Source organism: Oncorhynchus keta, chromosome 24, assembly GCF_023373465.1.
Source record: "Oncorhynchus keta strain PuntledgeMale-10-30-2019 chromosome 24, Oket_V2, whole genome shotgun sequence".
Taxonomy (NCBI): Eukaryota; Metazoa; Chordata; class Actinopteri; order Salmoniformes; family Salmonidae; genus Oncorhynchus; species Oncorhynchus keta.
Window position 1 is genome coordinate 47,980,217 of NC_068444.1, and position 16,768 is coordinate 47,996,984.

Sequence of the window (16,768 nt, forward strand, 5' to 3'; positions counted from 1 at the left end):
GCCACAATCCCAATACCTACTAAAACCCCAATACAAAAACACACCACAAAATAAACCCATGTCACACCCTGGCCTGACCAAATAAAGAAAACACAAAATACTAAGACCAAGGTGTGACAACACAATTTTAATGATAAAATTCTCGTTAATACAGCCACAGTGTCTGATTTCAAAAAGGATTTACAGCGAAAGCACCACAAACGATTGTTAGGTCACCACCAAGCCACAGAAAAACACAGCCATTTTTTCCAGCCAAAGAGAAGAGTCACATAAAGCAGAAATAGAGATAAAATGAATCACTAACTGATAGGAGAATTATCTTCTCCAGGTACATAACCCAATTTAATTATATTACTCTCAGCCTGAAACCCAGGAAACTGGTTGAAATGAATCAGGCGGAGGCCCAGCTAAAATAGTCAGAAAGGTTTATTCACGGGAAAGTTTTAAAAGTCAAGAATACAAAACAATTCATTTTATACTGACTTCTCATGCCCACACATTCACACAACCATACGCACACACACACAAACAGACGCACATACACCCATACCCACACACACGTGCACACAAACATGTCCTGCTACCCAGCCGACTGAGATTAGTGACCTTTTTCTTGACACGTACTCCCTGTTCTCTCCCAATCTCTAGTCAGGTCGGCACCAAGCTCAGACAGTCTGTGTTTATAATACCATAAAGACATATTGTCTTTACCCTAATTCTGACGAGGACTACACATTTATTGATTATGATTTTATACATTCTAATCACTTCCATACAATTATATGTTTCAGGGCGGAATAGTCTAATCATTCAATTAACAGATGATTCTCACCTAACACTAACCTTTGACGATCTTCATCAGATGACACTCATAGGACTTCATGTTACACAATACATGTATGTTTTGTTTGATAAAGTTCATATTTATATTTAAAAAATCAGACTTTACATTGGCGCGTTACGTTCAGTAGTTCTAAAACATGCAGTGATATTGCAGAGAGCCACATCAATTTACAGAAATACTCATAATAAACATTGATAAAGATACTATTATACAAGATGACTATTATACATGGAACTTTAGATAAACTTCTCCTTAATGCAACCGCTGTGTCAGATAAAAAAAACAAAACATGCAATAATCTGAGTACAGCCTTTAGACAACAAAGCAGCCAAATAGATACCCGCCATATTGGGTAGTCAACATTACTCAGAAATAGCATTTTAAATATTCACTTACCTTTGATGATCTTCATCAGAATGCACTCCCAGGAATCCCAGTTCCACCATAAATGTTTGATTTGTTCGAAAATGTCCATCAGTTATGTCCAAATATCTTCTTTTGTGAGGGCGTTTGGTAAACAATTCCAAAAGCGCGTTCAGGTTGAGCCGAACGTCAGATGAAAAGTTAAAAAAGTTCTGTTACAGCCCGTAGAAACATGCCAAACTAAGTATGGAATCAATCTTTAGGATGTTTTTAACATAAAACTTCATTAATGTTCCAACCGGACAATTCCTTTGTCTATACAAACGAAGTGGAACGTAGCTACCTTTCACGTGAGCGCGCCAGACCGAGGCTGTGGCACTCTGCCAGACCACTCACTCAAAGAGCTCTTATCCCAAAGAGCTCATCCTTTAGAGTAGAATCCTCAAAACAGGTTCTAAATACTGTTGATATCTAGTGGAAGCCTTGGGAAGTGAAACATAACTAATATCACCCTGTATCTTCAATGGGAGCTGAGTTGAAAAACTACAAACCTCAGATTTCCCACTTCCTGGTTGGATTTTTCTCAGGTTTTTGCCTGCCATATGGGTTCTGTTATACTCACAGACATCATTCAAACAGTTTTAGAAACTGTATGTTTTCTATCCAAATGTACTAATTATATGCATATTCTAGCTTTTACGGCTGTTTTTCATCCAAGCTACCCAATACTGCCCCCTACCCCAAAGAAGTTAAATTCTCATGGTGTGATTGTGATAACGTACATGAACTCAAGTCTTTTTGTTCACCCGACCTAGAATACCTCACAATCAAATGCCGACAATATTACCTCCTAAGAGAATTCTCTTCAGTTATAGACACAGCCGTGTATATTCCCCCTCAAGCCGATACCACAACAGCCCTCCAGGAACTACACTGGACTTTGTGCAAACTGGAAAACACATATTCGGAGGCTGCATTTATTGTAGCAGGGGATTTTAACAAAGTTTAACAAATTTGAGGAAAACGGTACCAAAGTTCTTCCAACACATTGATTGTAGTACTTGTGCTGGTAAAACACTCGACCACTGCTACTCCAACTTCCGGGATGCCTACAATGCCCTCCCCTGCCCTCCCTTCTGCAAATCAGATTGTGACTCCATTTTGCTCATCCCTTCCTATAGGCAGAAACTCAAACAGGAAGTACCTGTGCTAAGGTCTATTCAACGCTGGTCTGACCGATCGGTATCCATGCTCCAAGCTTGTTTTGATGACGCGGACTGGGATATGTTCCGGGTAGCCTCTGAGAATAACATCAACATATACACTGACACGGTGACTGAATTTATCAGGAAGTAGATAATGGATGTTATTCCCACTGTGACTATTAAAACCTACCCAAATCAGAAACTGTGGATAGATAGATGGCAGTATTCGCGCAAAATTCGCGCAAAACTGAAAGCGCAAACAACCGCATTTAACAAACAGTGCAGTTATTCCCTCCGTAAGACAATCAAACAGTCACAATTGAACGGCTCAGACATGAGATGTATGTGGCAGGTACTACAGACAATCATGGATTACAAAGGGAAAACCAGCCATGTTACGAACTTCGACGCCTTGCTCCCGGATAAGCTAAACACCTCCTTCGCCCGCTTTGGGGATAACACACCGGCGCGGCCCGCTCCCACGGACTGCGGGCTCTCGTTTACCGTGACCGACGTGAGTAAGACATTTAATGCTAACACTCCAGACGGCATCCCTAGATGCCTCAGAGAATGCACAGACCAGCTGGCTGGAGTGTTTACGGACATATTCAATCTCTCCCTATCCCAGTCTGCTGTCCACACTTGCTTCAAGATCTCCACTCCCTCTTGTTCCTGTACCCAAGAAAGCAAAGGTAACTGAACTAAATGACTATCGCCCCACAGCACTAACTTCTGTCACCATAAAGTTCTTTGAAAGGCTAGTTAAGGATCTTATTACCTCTACCTTACCTGACACCCCCCATTTAATTTGCATACCACCTCAATAGATCCACAGACGATGCAATCGCCATTGCTCTGCACACTGCCCTATCCCATCTGGACAAGAGGAATACCTATGGAAGAATACTGTTCATTGCCTATAGCTTAGTCTTCAACACCATATAGTATCCTCCATGCTCATCATTAAGCTCGGGGCCCTGGGTCTGAACCCTGCCCTGTATAACTGGGTCCTGGACTTCCTGACGCCTACCCTCAGGTGGTGAAGGTAGGAAACAACACCTCCACTACGCTGATCTTCAACACAGGGGCCCCACAAGTGTGCTTGCTCAGCCCCCTCCTGTACTCCCTGTTCACCAATGACTGCTTGACCATGCATGAATCCAACACAATCATCAAGTTTGCAGACTACACAACAGCTTTAGGCCTCATTACCAACAATCACGAGACAGCCTACAGGGAGGAGGTAAGGGCCCTGGCGGAGTGGTGCCAGGAATTCCGGTGTGCTGGCCTTCTAGGCAGAGTTGCAAAGAAAAAGCCATATCTAAGACTCGCCAATAAAAATGAAAGATTAAGATCGGCAAAAGAACACAGACACTGGACAGAGGAACTCTGCCGAGGCCAGCATCCCAGATTCGCCTCTTCACTGTTGACGCTGAGACTGGTATTTTGCGGGACTATTTAAAGGTCTTGAGGACTTGTGAGGCTTCTGTTCCTCAAACTAGACACTCCAATGTACTTGTCCTCTTGCTCAATTGTGCACAGGGGCGTCCCACTCCTCTTTCTATTCTGGGTAGAGCCAGTTTAGACTACTCTGTGAAGGTAGTAGTACACAGCGTTGTACGAGATCTTCAGTTTGTTGGCAATTTGCTTTTATTTCAAAAACAAGGACATTTTTAAGTGATATTATTATTATTATTATTATATTATTATTATTATTATATTATTATATTATTATTATTATCTCAAACTTTTGAACGGTAGGGAATGTTTAGGTGAAGTTTGCAGTTTTTGCTAGTGTTAGCATTGCTCATGGGGAGGGTGCTCAGATCCTGGTAGACCCACCTGTGTTAAGTGAGTTGTACAGGCAGAAATGCCTGCTTAGGGCTAGTCCTTTATGGACCCTTTCAGTGTTTTCTTCTTTTGTTGTTGTGTTTTTGTACTTTTCTGAGGGTTCTGTATATATTTTGCCCACCTTAATTTTGTAGCACCTTTTATTTAATAAACCTACACCAGATTTTGCACCTTGAACTTTAAATGTTTTTATTCATTTAACCTTTATATAACCAGGTAGGACCCACTGAGGTTAAAAAGCTATTTTGCGAGGGCGACCTGGCAAGAAGGCAAAACAGGGAAATACAAATACAAATACAAAAAAATACAAAATACACACAAAATACAAAGTGTCACAAGTTACGGATACAAATGAATATTAGAAACAACTGCAGCTTTCACAAACAGTGTTGTCGATCAGAATCTTAAAAACAGACAAGGACACTAACTCCCCTAACTTGAATATCTTTTGAAGCATATGCCAGAAAAATATTGCTTTGCCTCCTGCTGCACAATTGCCCTTAAGACTGAGACACGTACCCCTTTAACAGACTATATCTAGGGCCCAGAGTAGTTCCTTTCCAGGAAATATGGTCAGGAAAAAAAACTCTTGGCCCCACACCACACAGTGTTTCTACATACTGTATCTTCATACTAATCATCGCTCTCTCTGTCTCGTTCTATCCTGACAGGTTGAGGCTCTGAGCAATGGAATCTCTATTCGGTGGTGAGCTGAGGCTACTGGGAGGTGGCGAGGGCTTGAAGGAGGACAGCTGTGGTGACGTGGGCTGGTCCTCCTCAACCGTCCCTGATGATATGTACTCCGTCTCCCACTTCGCCCTCATCACCGCCTACCAGGACATCAAGACACGGCTCGCGGGCCTGGAGAGAGAGAACAGTGGCATCAAGAGGAAGCTCAAGATCTACGAGATCAAGGTAGGGCTAAGAGCCGATTGGCATATAAGCTTTTCCTGATCCTGACCATGTGACTTGACCAGGAAATAATCTAAACTCTAGTTAGAGAGAGGTCTGAGATTTTTCTGGGAAGGAAAAACTCATGTAATAGGAGTTAGAGGAGTGGAATAAGTCTCACTTACTGGCTAATCTAGCTTCCATATTCCCTATATTGATGACTAACACTGTTGCATGTTGTGTGTGAGGGACGAGCGTCTCTGTATCTCAGCAGTGGTTGTATTGTGCTGAGTCAGTGATGTGCCACCCATGCTCTCTACGTGCATGGAGTAGCAGAGTAGTGGTGTAGAGGGACACAGCTGGTGCAGCAGATGAACTCTGAGCTGTCCCACCTGGCAGGGTGACTGTAATGCGGCAAGAACGCTACAGATGAGATGAAAGAGAGGAGAGAGAACAGTTGAGGGAGAGAGAGAGGGATGGAGGGAGAAGGGCATGAGAGAGAAAGGGAAGAAGAGAGAGGGAGGGTGATGAAGAGCGTGCCCTCGGGCCTCCAGATTGCTTGTTTTGTCTGTACTGCCTCCCCAGATGTGTGTACTCTCAGTCACTCACTAACACACCTGTCCATAACAGAGCAGCTGGCACTCAAAGCTTTGCCACTAGGTTGCATTTCAGTGGAATGGTTATAAATTATTTATTAAAGTAACAGTATGTTCAGTTTGAATCACGCAAAAAAACAAATGTATTGATTTTGTTAGTACTGAATTAGTCTCTTGTGACAGACAAAGAGACTAAATTTAATAGCTGACCAGTTCGCATGCAAGATAATGCGATTGGTCTTTCCAAAATTGAATACATGTTCTGAATCTGAGTAATGTTGGAAAATGTTCTCCAACTTTAAGACTGGCTAAGAGTAAGGTGGTTGACAAGTAGAGAGTTTAGAGTGGCTGGTGCCTCACAGTGTGAGGACTGTGTGGCCCTGAAGAGTTCCTTCCAGAGCTACAACACACTGCTAATTCAGTCTAAGTAGAAAGAGGTGTTTCTCTAAATGGAAAATGTTTGTTTGGTCCTCACATCCATATCATTGGATGATTTAAGTCAGTCAAATTTAGGCACTTTAAGATGGAAACGATCATGTGATTTCTGGTTATATTGTATAACGTGTGTTGTTCCGTCTTTGTGTGAAGTCAAATCTGAATCTGAATACTGAAAAATATGGGTTGTTTATGAATTCAAAAGGACCAATAATGTAACGGCTCTCGTTGGGAGAAGGAGACCAAGGCGCAGCGTGGATAGGCGTACATCGTGATTTTATTGATGACTGTCATGACTTCTGCCGAAGTCGTTGCCTCTCCTTGTTCGGGCGGTGCTCGGCGTTCGACGTCACCGGTCTTCTAGCCATCATGGATCATTTTTTCATTTTCCATTGGTTTTGTCTTGTCTTCCCACACACCTGTTTTCAATCCCATTCATTACCTGTTGTGTATTTAACCCCCTGTTTCCCCTCATGTCTTTGTCAGAGATTGATTTGTTGTCAGTGTAGTGTTATTGTTTGTATAGGTGCGCGTCGGGTCTTCGTACCCATGTTTTGTTTGTTTGTACATTTATTGTTATGGAGCATACTTGTGGAACTTTATTAAAAGACTCCATATTTACACTCCATTTGACTCTCCTGCGCCTGACTTCCCTGCCACCTATTACACCTATGCTTGACAGAATCTCTGACCCTTATATATGAAGTCAGCAGGAGAAGACACTATACCCATGGACCTGGAGGAACGCGTTCAGGAACAAGCGAGGGAGCTTGAGTGTATCAGCTCCGTCATGGAGCACATTGTCCAGAAAATGGATCGCTGGGAGAGACTGGGAGTTTCTCCAGCGCCACCACCACCACAACCGGAATCTCCCGTGAACGTTTTTTCCTCTCCGGAATCGAGGATCCATTTATCCCTACCCACGGGATACAACGGAGATACTGCCGGCTGCCAGGGTTTCCTCCTCAAGCTAAACTTATATCTAGCCACGGCCTCCCCAGTACCATCTGACCGTGAGAAGAGTTACGCCCTTGTCTCATGCCTCACCGGGAAAGCCCTGGAATGGGCCAGTGCTGTGTGTAGAAGGGAGGATGCGGCGTTGGACCATTTTGAGGAGTTCACCCGCCAGTTCCGGATACTATTCGATCACCCACCTGAAGGCAAAGCAGCGGGTGAGCTCCTCTATCATCTGAGGCAGGAGACGAGGAGTGCACAGGATTTTGCTTTGGAATTTAGGACCTTGGCTGCCGGCGCTGGATGGAGCGACAGTGCCTTGATCGACCATTACCGTTGTAGTCTACGCGAGGACGTCCGTCAGGAGCTGGCCTGTAGTGACACCACCCTCACCTTCGAACAGCTGGTGGACATGTCCATCAAGCTGGACAACATGCTGGCTACTCGTGAACGTCTAGATCGGGGTCTGGTTGTTCCATCCTCCCGCACCCTCTCTCCCGAACCTATGGAATTGGGAGGGATGGTGCGCAGGGATACCGGAGGGGGTTCCCGCTCGAGCACCATTCATGGTTGCAGAGGGCACACTGCTGGTCGGTGCCGGGTTGGTTCCTCTGGGAATAGAGAGGGCAGGCAGGGCATTCTGGTGTCACCCCAGGTGAGTAGGCACCATTCTCATCCAGAGCCCTCTGCTGCACTAATGTTTGTCTCTGTCTCTTTTCCTGATTTTTCACTGCATTCCCAGTATAAGGCACTAGTTGATTCAGGTGCGGCTGGGAATTTCATTAATAAAAGTCTAGCTCATAGTTTAGGGATCCCTATTGTTCCTGTGGATATGCCTATCCCTATTCATGCCTTAGATAGTCGACCATTAGGGTCAGGGTTTATCAGGGAGGTTACCGCACCTTTGTGTATGATAGCGCAGGTGGGTCACAAGGAGAAGATTAGTCTTTTCCTTATTGATTCTCCTGCGTATTCTGTGGTGCTAGGCCTACCCTGGTTAGTTTGTCATAACCCCACTGTTTCTTGGCCACAGAGGGCTCTCACGGGGTGGTCGCGAGAATGCTCAGGTAGGTGTTTAGGGGTTTCCGTTGGTGCTACTACGGTGGAAAGTCCAGACCAGGTCTCCACCGTGCGCATTCCCCCCGAATATGCCGATTTGGCTCTCGCCTTCTGTAAAAAGAAGGCGACTCAATTACCACCCCATCGACGGGGGGATTGTCCGATAGATCTCCTGGTAGACGGTGCATATCCCAAGAGTCACGTGTATCCCCTGTCGCAAGCGGAGACGGAGGCTATGGAGACATATGTCTCTGAATCCCTGCATCAGGGGTTCATTCAGCCATCCATTTCACCCGTCTCCTCGAGTTTCTATTTTGTGAAGAAAAAGGATGGCGGTTTACGCCCGTGCATTGATTATCGAGGTCTTAATAAAATCACAGTGAAATATAGCTACCCGCTACCTCTGATCAATACGGTTATTGAGTTAATGCACGGGGCACGTTTTTTCACAAAATTGGATCTCAGGAGTGCGTACAATCAAGTGCGTATTAAGAAGGGTGATGAGTGGAAGACGGCATTTAGCACTACCTCAGGTCATTATGAGTACCTGGTCATGCCATATGGGTTGATGAATGCTCCATCAGTTTTCCAATCATTTGTAGATGAGATCTTCAGGGACCTGCACGGGCAGGGTGTAGTGGTGTATATCGATGATATTCTGATATACTCTGCTACACGCGCCGAGCATGTGTCCCTGGTGCGCAGGGTGCTTGGTCGCCTGTTGGAGCATGATCTATATGTCAAGGCTGAGAAATGCTTGTTTTTCCAACAATCCATCTCCTTCCTAGGGCATCGGATTTCCACTTCAGGAGTCGAGATGGAGAGCGACCGCATTACAGCCGTGCGTAATTGGCCGACTCCAACCATGGTGAAGGAGATGCAGCGTTTTTTGGGGTTTTCCAATTACTACCGGAGGTTTATCCGGGGTTTTGGTCAGGTGGCAGCTCCCATTACCTCACTGCTAAAGGGGGGCACGGTGCGCTTGCAGTGGTCGGCTGAGGCGAACAGGGCTTTTGAGCACCTGAAGACTCTGTTTACCTCGGTGCCTGTGCTGGCTCATCCGGATCCCTCTTTGCCATTCATAGTGGAGGTGGACGCATCCGAAGCTGGGATAGGAGCAGTGCTCTCTCAGCGTTCGGGTACGCCACTGAAGCTTCGCCCCTGTGCTTTCTTTTCGAAGAAGCTCAGCCCAGCGGAGCGAAACTATGATGTGGGGAACCAAGAGCTGTTAGCTGTCGTAGAAGCCTTGAAGGTGTGGAGGCATTGGCTTGAGGGGGCTAAACACCCTTTTCTCATCTGGACTGACCACCGCAATCTGGAGTACATCCGGCAGGCGAAGAGATTGAATCCTCGCCAGGCAAGGTGGGCCATGTTTTTCACTCGTTTTGTGTTTACTCTTTCTTACAGACCAGGCTCCCAGAACATTAAGGCATTAAGACGCATTGTCTCGGCTGTATGACACAGAGGAGCGGTCCATGGATCCCACTCCCATACTCCCAGCTTCGTGTCTGGTGGCGCCGGTAGTGTGGGAGCGGACCTTGAACATTGAGCGGGCGTCACGTGCAGAGCCTTCTCCCCCTGAGTGTCCAGCTGGCCGTCTGTACGTTCCGTCTGCTGTCCGCGACCGATTGATATATTGGGCTCACACGTCACCCTCCTCTGGTCATCCTGGGATAGGTCGGACGATGTGCTGTCTTGAAGGAAGGTACTGGTGGCCCACTTTAGCTAAGGATGTGAGGATTTATGTTTCTTCCTGTTCGGTGTGCGCCCAGTGCAAGGCTCCTAGACACCTGCCCAGAGGTGTCTTGAAGGAAGCTACAACCTCTACCCGTTCCACAACGGCCATGGTCGCACCTGTCGGTGGATTTTTTGACTGATCTTCCACCTTCACAGGGTTACACCACGATCCTGGTCGTTGTGGATCGGTTTTCTAAGTCCTGTCGTCTCCTCCCTTTGCCCGGTCTCCCTACGGCCTTACAAACTGCAGAGGCCCTGTTTACACACGTTTTCCGGCACTATGGGGTGCCTGAAGATATAGTGTCTGATCGGGGTCCCCAGTTCACATCAAGGGTCTGGAAGGCGTTCATGGAGCGTCTGGGGATCTCGGTTAGTCTTACCTCAGGTTTTCACCCCGAGAGTAATGGGCAGGTGGAGAGAGTTAACCAGGATGTGGGTAGGTTTCTGCGGTCTTATTGCCAGGATCGGCCGGGGGAGTGGGCGAAGTTCGTGCCCTGGGCAGAGATGGCTCAGAACTCGCTACGTCACTCCTCCACTAACCTTACTCCCTTTCAATGTGTATTAGGGTATCAGCCGGTTCTGGCTCCTTGGCATCAGAGCCAGGCCGAGGCCCCTGCGGTGGACAATTGGTTTTATCATGCTGAGGAAAACTGGGAGGCAGCCCACGTCCACCTTCAGCGTGCCATAAGGCGCCAGAAAATTGGCACAGACCGTCGCCGCAGTGAGGCCCCAGTGTTCGCACCAGGGGACAGGGTTTGGCTCTCGACCCGAAACCTTCCCCTTCGCCTGCTCTGCCGGAAGCTGGGTCCGCGGTTTTTGGGGTCGTTTAAAGTCCTGAGGAGAGTGAACGAGGTATGTTATAGGTTACAACTACCCACTCATTACCGTATGAATCCCTCGTTCCATGTGTCTCTCCTCAGGCCGATGGTGGCTGGCCCGCTCCAGGAGGCTGAAGTGCGTGATGTTCCTCCGCCTCCTCTAGACATCGAGGGGGTTCCGGCGTACTCTGTTCGATCCATTTTGGATTCGAGACGTCGGGCGAGGGCCTTCAGTACCTCGTGGACTGGGAGGGGTACGGGCCGGAGGAGAGATGCTGGGTTCCGGTGGAGGACGTGTTAGATCCTTCCATGTTATCAGAATTCCACCGTCTCCATCCGGATCGCCCTGCACCTCGCCCTCCGGGTCGTCCCCGAGGCCGGTGTCGACGCGCAGCTGGAGCCGCGCATCAGGGGGGGGGTACTGTCACGACTTCTGCCGAAGTCGTTGCCTCTCCTTGTTCGGGCGGTGCTCGGCGTTCGACATCACCGGTCTTCTAGCCATCATTGATCCTTTTTTCATTTTCCATTGGTTTTGTCTTGTCTTCCCACACACCTGTTTTCAATCCCATTCATTCATTACCTGTTGTGTATTTAACCCTCTGTTTCCCCTCATGTCATTGTCAGAGATTGATTTGTTGTCAGTGTAGTGTTATTGTTTGTATAGGTGCGCGTCGGGTCTTCGTACCCATGTTTTGTTTGTTTGTACATTTATTGTTATGGAGCATACTTGTGGAACTTTATTAAAAGACTCCATATTTACACTCCATTTGACTCTCCTGAGCCTGACTTCCCTGCCACCTATTACACCTATGCTTGACAATGACACCAAAAAAATTACAAAGACAAAAAACCAAAGCGCACAGTTCTGTCAGGCAGAAACACTAAACAGAAAACAAGGGAAATGACAACTTATCTGTGATCTCCAATCAGAGACAACGATAGACAGCTGCCTCTGATTGGGAACCACACACACGGCCAAAAACAAAGAAATAGAAAACAGACTTTCCCACCCGAGTCACACCCTGACCTAACCAAACATAGATAATAAAAATGATCTCTAAGGTCAGGGCATGACATATAAAAAGAAATAAAAAATCTAGGTCATGGATTTTTGGCCGGTAGCAACCACCACATTGTGTTCTGTTCAGAAGATCCACACACACATATACAACACCACTCTCTCTGATACTAATTGTGGTTCTGTAAAGAAAAGAGGAGAACTTAGGCTATAGCATAGTATGGGAAAATTTGCCTATTTGCATGTCAACATTTAAACAGACTATGTGGACTCAAACACATGCTCGATGCACAAAGAACAATAGAGCAATGTAGAAATATCTACACATTATGAAACATAACAAGCATGAGCGATCTACAACCAAACCGCTAATCGCTAATAAGCATGCTAAATAGTCATGCATTCCAGATGACAATGCTAATGCTAGCGGGAGTATACAAGCTAGCTAGCTAGCTAGCAAGTTTACACAAATAGTACAAATTTAACAACAGACACTATTTAGCTCCAAACAACAAGACATGGCACTTACATTGAGATGCACGCACAATAAACATCAAAAAGAAAAGCAATTTCTTCTAAGGCAGTAGAATAAGCAGGAGAGAAACACCAGTTGGTCATCAGAATGGAAACTACAGACTGCCTGAGGCCCTGCCTGGTCGGGTATTATGCTAAGTCCCGGGGAAAAAAGGATGCTGATAGGCTAATAAAATTATAATGATTGGCGTGACCTTATTTCAATAGGAAAACCAAAAGAAAGTTGGGGTCTTGGAAAAGAGATGAGCTGGCCGTTTTTACAGCCACACGCAAATGTGTTATACATATTTGCTTCAACTGACAAGCCAGCTAAGGGTCAGTAGCTTCTTGAGGAAGGGTGGGCAACACCTTGCTGCTGCCGGAAGGTCGATCAACGTAGAGAGCCTGCAGTGGAGCTCACCAGGCAACTGCTCTCTGTTGGCGCCTTTGTGCTGGCGGTCTTCATAGCATTCGTGCTAGCGTTCTTTGTAGCAGTCGGGCATGTGTTGACATCATGGATAATCTCAAGACGCTTCTTCTCGCACTTCTTGCACAGCCTTGAGAGTACACTGAGCTGCTTGGTGTCCGCGTCCACACTTCCAACATCTTTAATTTGTCTTGATCCAGGATTCTTTCTGTTCTTTGGAAAGGAGCTGGAAATTGGTGCATTGATTCATGTAATCTTCAGGTAAGTCTGGGTCATCCTACACTCTTTTCTTGGTCCAGAGCCTCTGGACCACAACCTTGGCCTGTGTGGTGTATGGGGCAATGAGGCCAAGTGGATGGTACTGGCTGGCAAGGATCTGATAAATGTTGCGCATGGTGGGTTCAACTTTCTCCATGTGACCTTGCTTGTAGCCAAGAGTGTCAGACAGACATTACCATCATAATCCAAAGGTGTGCTCTTGGGGTTCCACGCTATCCTGGGTGAACCACAGTTCACTGCTCTCCGACCTGTACCCTTGACATTTTCAAACTCTCCCTGGCGGAGTCTGTAAAGCCTGCATGTTTCAAGTAGACCACCATGGCCCAAGAAAGCCAAGGTAACCTGCCTAAATGATTACCGCCCCGCTCACGTCAGTCTGGTCATGGCTCACGGAGGCCCTGAACCACCTCCGGTTCGATTGCTGCCTTGGCGGATCCACAGACAACGCCATCTCAATCGCACTCCAGTGGTGTAAAGTACTACGTAAGTCGTTTTGGGAGGGATCTGTGCTTTATATTTTTGGACAATTTTAACTTTTACTCCATTACATTCTAAAGAACATAATGTAAGTTCTACTCCATACATTTTACCTGACACCCGAAAGTACTTTTTACATTTTGAATGTTTAGTAGGACAGGAAAATTGTCTAATTCGCGCACATAATTCAGTAGGTCATCCCTACTGCATCTGATCTGGCAGACTCAGTAAACACAAATGCTTTGACTGTAAATTATGTCTGAGTGTTGCAGTGTGCCCCTGGCTATCCGTAAATTTAAAAAACAAGAAAATCGTGCCGTCTGGCTTGCTTAACATAAGGAATTTGAAATGATTTATACATTTACTTTTACTTATGATACTTAAGTATATTTTTGCTATTACATTTACTTTTTATACTTAAGTATATTTAAAACAAATTACTTTTGGACTCTTACTCAGGTAGGATTTTACTGTGTACTTTTTAAAATCACTGCTCCACACTGCCCTTTCCCACCGGGACAAAAGGAACACCTATGTGGGAGTGCTGTTCATTGGCTGCAGCTCGGCATTCAACACCTCAATATCCACAGAGCTCATCACTAAGCTAAAGACCCTGGGACTAAACACCTCCCTCTGCAACTGGATCCTGGACTTCCTGAAGAGCCGCCCCCAGGTAGTAAGGGTAGGCAGCAACACATCTTCCACACTGATCCTCAGCACTGGGGCCTCTCAGGGGTACGTGCTTAGTCCCCTCCTGTACTCCCTGTTCACCCACGACTGCATGGCCAAGCACGACTCCAACACCATCATTAAGTTTGCTGACGACACAAGTGGTAGGCCTGATCACCGACAATGATGAGACAGTCTATAGGTAGGAGATCAGTGTCCTGGCAGTGTGGTGCCAGGACAACAACCTCTGTTGGGGAATAATCAGAATTGGTTGGTAACATAGGTAAGATGTGTTATATTCATCATATGTTTGTAAGTTACTTCTCATCAGAATGTTATTTTTGTATAATACTGTGGCGAGGTTGCAGTTATCTGTTCTATGTCAAGACTAAGTTGCATGGTCCGCAGAGAGGGGAGAGGTCAAAGTGTCATCATGTGTAAACATATCTTTTGCTCCACTGTGTCTGTGTGCCAGTGACTCCCTACTTTTCCCATCGGGGAGAGGAGATGGCAGTGTCTGGAATCATTCTATGCTCTCCGTGAGTTTGTCCAGGATTGGTTGTATTTAGAATTGGTTGTATCTAAATGACAATTTGATATATGCCTGTTGATATGGAGGATTGGTTTATGGTTCTGGGGTTTGAGTAAGGAGACAAAGCTGAACGATTTATTATGTCTATGCTGTCTGACTATGTGTGTTCTTTGCTATTAAAGGAACTCAACTGCAATGTGTAAGGGGCTCTCAGAGAATTCATTGATAGACACTGAACTGATCTGAGAGTCACAGGGTTGTGATAAAGCTCATATAATTAAAGATGGACTTTGATAACTAACTCTGACTTGTGTTGTGGTTTGCGCTCATGATTTGGTAAATAGAGGAAATTTCCACGACACCTCTCACTCAAAATGTGAGCAAGACAAATTGAGCTGATCGTGGACTGTAGGAAAAGGAGGGCAGAACAGGCATCTATTAACATCGACAGGACTGAAGTGGAGTGGGTCGAGAGTTTTAAGTTCCTTGGTGTCCACATCACCAACAAACTCTCATGGTCCAAAGTAGAGGTCGACCGATTATGCTTTTTCAATGCCGATACCGAAACCGATTATTGGATGACCAAAAACAGCTGATACCGATTAATCGTTTGATTTTTATATACATATATATATTTGAAATAATGACAATTACAACAATGAACACTTATTTTAACTTAAAAGCGAGGTGTCCCTCTCAGAGTCCGCCACCCCCCCCGTTCAGCTGAAACCGTGGCGCAGGCAATGCAAAAATATTCTTAGAAATATTTAACCTCCACACATTAACAAGTCCAATACCTCAAATGAAAGATAAACACCTTGTTCATCTACCCAGCGTGTCCGATTTTTTAAAATGTTTTACGGCGAAAACACAGCACATATTTATATTAGACCACCACCGAAACAAAGACAAGAGGCAGCCATTTTGTCCCAGAAAATATAGTAGCAGTAGCAGTAGTAGCAGTCTAAAAACAAAGGAGGGGGGGGGACGGGTTCAACGTAAATAGTCCGGGTGGCCATTTGATTCGTTTAGTTGTTCATCAGTCTTATGGCTTGGGGGTAGAAGCTGTTAACTAGCCTTTTGTTCCTAGACTTGGCGCTCCTGTACCGCTAGCCGCACGGTAGCAGAGAGAACAGTCTATGACTAGGATGGCTGAAGTCTTTGACAATTTTTGGGACTTTCCTCTGACACCGCCTAACGTACGCTAACCCCATTCTGTACTTGTGCGCAACGGCGACATTCAAACGAGTCTGCAAAGAAAACTAATGGGACTGTAGCGTCTTACAGCCTCTCTCCACTAGGTGTAGCACTTCTCTCACCGTTCAAAAACAAGAAAGGGACAGGGTAAGGGGGAATACCTAGTCCTTTTTTGCATCATCACTGCAAGCTATCATGACTCTCAAAAGCCTCTGTTTACTTCTGAAGATCACTTTAGCACCGCCCTAAAAATCTGACACAAATTCGACACAAACCTTCAAATAGGTATGTAATGACACATTATATAAACTCTTTATAGTGTTTCATTTGCATTTTAGAGACGATAAGGTGAGTTGGACAGTGAAAACAAACGTTCCCCCACACGACATCTCTCCTTCTCACTATCACGCAATAGGTTATGCTTCCCCATCCGCCATTTTAAAAAAGACCCGGAGCTCATTGCCTTCTTTAATCATGCAGAGTTGGGCATCATGAAGGACTCGTCATTGATTTTGTTGGAAAGGAGAGAAATTGTGTTTTACAATGGTATTGATATTACGGTTGATCTGGAAGTGTTACGTTTTTTGGGCGCTAAAATAAGGTCAATTGTACGGACCAGCACGATGTACAAAAGTGACTTAGTTTACGTTAGTATATAGGTCCTGAATGTCAGGAAGCTTGGATCCAATGATGTACTGGGACGTATGCACTACCCTCTGCCGCGCCTTACAGTCAGATGCCAAGCAGTTGCCATACCAGGCGGTGATGCAACCGGTCAGGATGCTCTCGATGGTGCTGCTATAGAAACTTTTGAGGATCTGGGGACCCATATTTTCAGTCTTCTGAGGGGGGGAAAGGTGTTGTCGTGCCCTCTTCACAACTGTCTTGGTGTGTTTGGACTAG

General features: G+C 45.7%; 1 protein-coding gene across 1 annotated transcript in view; it reads left to right on the forward strand.

The window, feature by feature from the left end:
- Positions 1-16,768, forward strand: part of LOC118357648 (TANK-binding kinase 1-binding protein 1-like) — a 117,115-nt gene that overhangs the window by 52,094 nt on the left and 48,253 nt on the right. Inside the window, exon 2 of the mRNA XM_035734971.2 lies at positions 4,935-5,178. Within this exon, the coding sequence (XP_035590864.1) occupies positions 4,951-5,178 (228 nt within the window). The 5' untranslated portion in view covers positions 4,935-4,950. The remainder of the gene's footprint in view (positions 1-4,934; positions 5,179-16,768) is intronic.